The sequence below is a fragment of the Rhinopithecus bieti genome, unplaced genomic scaffold (genome assembly GCF_001698545.2).
Source record: "Rhinopithecus bieti isolate Rb0 unplaced genomic scaffold, ASM169854v2 scaffold_46233, whole genome shotgun sequence".
Lineage (NCBI taxonomy): Eukaryota > Metazoa > Chordata > Mammalia > Primates > Cercopithecidae > Rhinopithecus > Rhinopithecus bieti.
The window spans coordinates 1-2353 of NW_016860483.1; the positions used below are offsets into that span (position 1 = coordinate 1).

Below are 2353 nucleotides of genomic sequence, written 5' to 3' on the forward strand. Positions count from 1 at the left end.
GATTACAGGCTTGAGCCATCGCACCCGGCCCCTTTTTTTTATTTTTAAAAATCTTTTATCATCCAGCACAAAATGTCAGGCTAACAGTTTTTTTTTTGTTTTTTGTTTTTCTTTTTTCTTTTCTTTTCTTTTTTTTTTTTTTGAGACAGAGTCTCACTCTGTCTCCCAGGCTGGAATGCAGTGGCGCGATCTTGGCTCACTACAACCTCCACCTTCCAGGTTTAAGCGATTCTCCTGCCTCAGCCTCCTGAGTAGCTGGGATTACAGGCGTGCACCACCATGACCGGCTAATTTTTGTATTTTTAGTAGAGACGGGGTTTCGCCATGTTGGCCAGGCTGGTCTCAAACTCCTAAGCTCGTGATCCACCCACCTCGGCCTCCCAAAGTGCTGGGATTATAGGCATGAGTCACAGCGCCTGGCCGGCCACGATGACAGTTTTAATCCCAGCACTTTGAGAGGCCGAGGAGGGAAGATAGCTTGAGGCCAGGAGTTGGAAACCAGTTAGGTAACATAGTGAGACCCCTGTCTCTACAAAATAAATGTAGTAGTGCATGCCTGTGGTTCCAGCTACTGGGGAGGCTGAGGTGGGAGAATCACTTCAGCCTGGGAGGTAGAGGCTGCAGTGAACTGTGATCACACCACACTCCAACCTGGGCGACAGAACGAGACCCTGGGTGGCTAGCAAGGGGCTCTGTCTGCGCTTGGAAGTCAGGTTTTCTTTTTTTGAGACAGAGTTTTGCTCCTGTCTCCAGGCTGGTATGCAGTGGCGTGATCTCAGCTCACTGCAACCTCTGCCTCTCAGGTTCAAGCAATTCTCCTGCCTCAGCCTCCCAAGTAGCTGGGATTACAGGCACCCGTCACTGTGCCTGGCTAATTTTGTGTTTTAGTAGAGATAGGGTTTCACCATGTTGGCTAGGCTGGTCTCGAACTCCAGACCTCAGGTAATCCGCCCTCCTCAGCCTCCCAAAGTGCTGGGATTATAGGCATGAACCACCGCCCCGCCTAGAAGTCAATTTTGGTGAACTTCCCAGCCCACGGCCTGCTTTCTCAAAGGGCAGGCCCTCTGACCTCCTGCCTCCAGGCCTCTTGGCCCTTGGCTCCCCTTGGCTCTTGGCCCTTTCACCTGTAGAAGTGGCTGTGCAGGTCAGAGGGGAGGTCCTAGGGGTGTGTGTGACCCCTGGCACAGTGCTTGGCACACAGCAAGCTTGCAGGCAGAGGCAACTGTCCTTATCACTCAGGGGCCAGCCTCCCTGCCCTGGGGCTGTCGTGGAGTGCAGGGGAACACTAGGGACCTCCTGTTCCGGCCACACTGGCCTCTACCCTCCTGGGGCTTCTCTCTTCACCCCGTGCTTCCTGAGCCATTTTATCTTCACTCTCTGCCTCCTACACTGGACTGTGGGCTTCCAGAGGCCAGGGCTGGCTGTCTTGCCCACTGTTAAGTTTTTTGACTCAAATCACAGTGCCTGACTGTGGCATGTGCCCTATACCCATCTCCTGATCACTTGGTTGTGAGGTGGACAAGATAGATGTATGTGTGTGGGGTGGGACTTGAGCTTCCTCCCATGCCTCTGAGGGTGGGACAAGCGGGGCAGACCCAGGGCGAGACAGTTACAGAGACTCACATATACCCCAGTTTACACTCGAGGAAACAGATTGAAACAGGTGCAGGCCACCGACAAGGAAGTAGCTGTATCTGTATTGCCCAGACCCCTTCTGGCAAGAGGGGCGTGCCCTGGAAAGGGGTGGAGTGTGGATGCTGGTCTGGTGGGAGGGTCGAGGGGCCCCAGGTCACATCCAGCTCTTTGGCAGATTCGGAGCAACCTTGGCCGTTGGCCTGACCATCTTTGTGCTGTCTGTCGTCACTATCATCATCTGCTTCACCTGCTCCTGCTGCTGCCTGTACAAGACGTGCCGCCGACCACGTCGTAAGCGTGCCTACCCTGCTCCACTGTGACCCCTGGGATGGCAAGGGGAGCTGACCAGGCCCTGCTTTGGCTAAGCTGGAGGGATGGGTGGCAAGCCTGGCCCTAAGACCTGGGGAGGTGAAGGAGGGTCCTCACTGGAATTCTCTTTGCAGCGGTTGTCACCACCACCACATCCACCACTGTGGTGCATGCCCCTTATCCTCAGCCTCCAAGTGTGCCGCCCAGCTACCCTGGACCAAGCTACCAGGGCTACCACACCATGCCGCCTCAGCCAGGGATGCCAGCAGCACCCTACCCAATGCAGTACCCACCACCTTACCCGGCCCAGCCCATGGGCCCGCCGGCCTACCACGAGACCCTGGCTGGTGAGTGCCCCTGCTGACTCTAGCCCTGCCTGACTCCCTGAGTATCTGCCAGCATCCCTCGG

The 2353-nt window shown here is 55.7% G+C and overlaps 1 protein-coding gene across 1 annotated transcript; it reads left to right on the plus strand.

Moving 5' to 3' along the window:
- The first annotated feature begins 1739 nt into the window (after window positions 1-1739).
- On the plus strand, window positions 1740-2345 carry LOC108525394 (protein shisa-5-like). Its single transcript, XM_017866384.1, has 2 exons — window positions 1740-1926; window positions 2079-2345. The coding sequence occupies exons 1-2, from the start codon at window positions 1755-1757 to the stop codon at window positions 2306-2308; spliced, it is 402 nt and encodes a 133-aa protein (XP_017721873.1). The 5' UTR covers window positions 1740-1754; the 3' UTR covers window positions 2309-2345.
- The last annotated feature ends 8 nt before the right edge of the window (window positions 2346-2353 follow it).

Bases quoted from the DNA above. Each gene is read 5' to 3' on its own strand.
- LOC108525394 (XM_017866384.1), top strand. From the start codon at position 1,755: ATGCTGGTCTGGTGGGAGGGTCGAGGGGCCCCAGGTCACATCCAGCTC. The intron at 1,927-2,078 runs GTAAGCGTGCCT...TTCTCTTTGCAG, and splicing joins GACGTGCCGCCGACCACGTC to CGGTTGTCACCACCACCACA.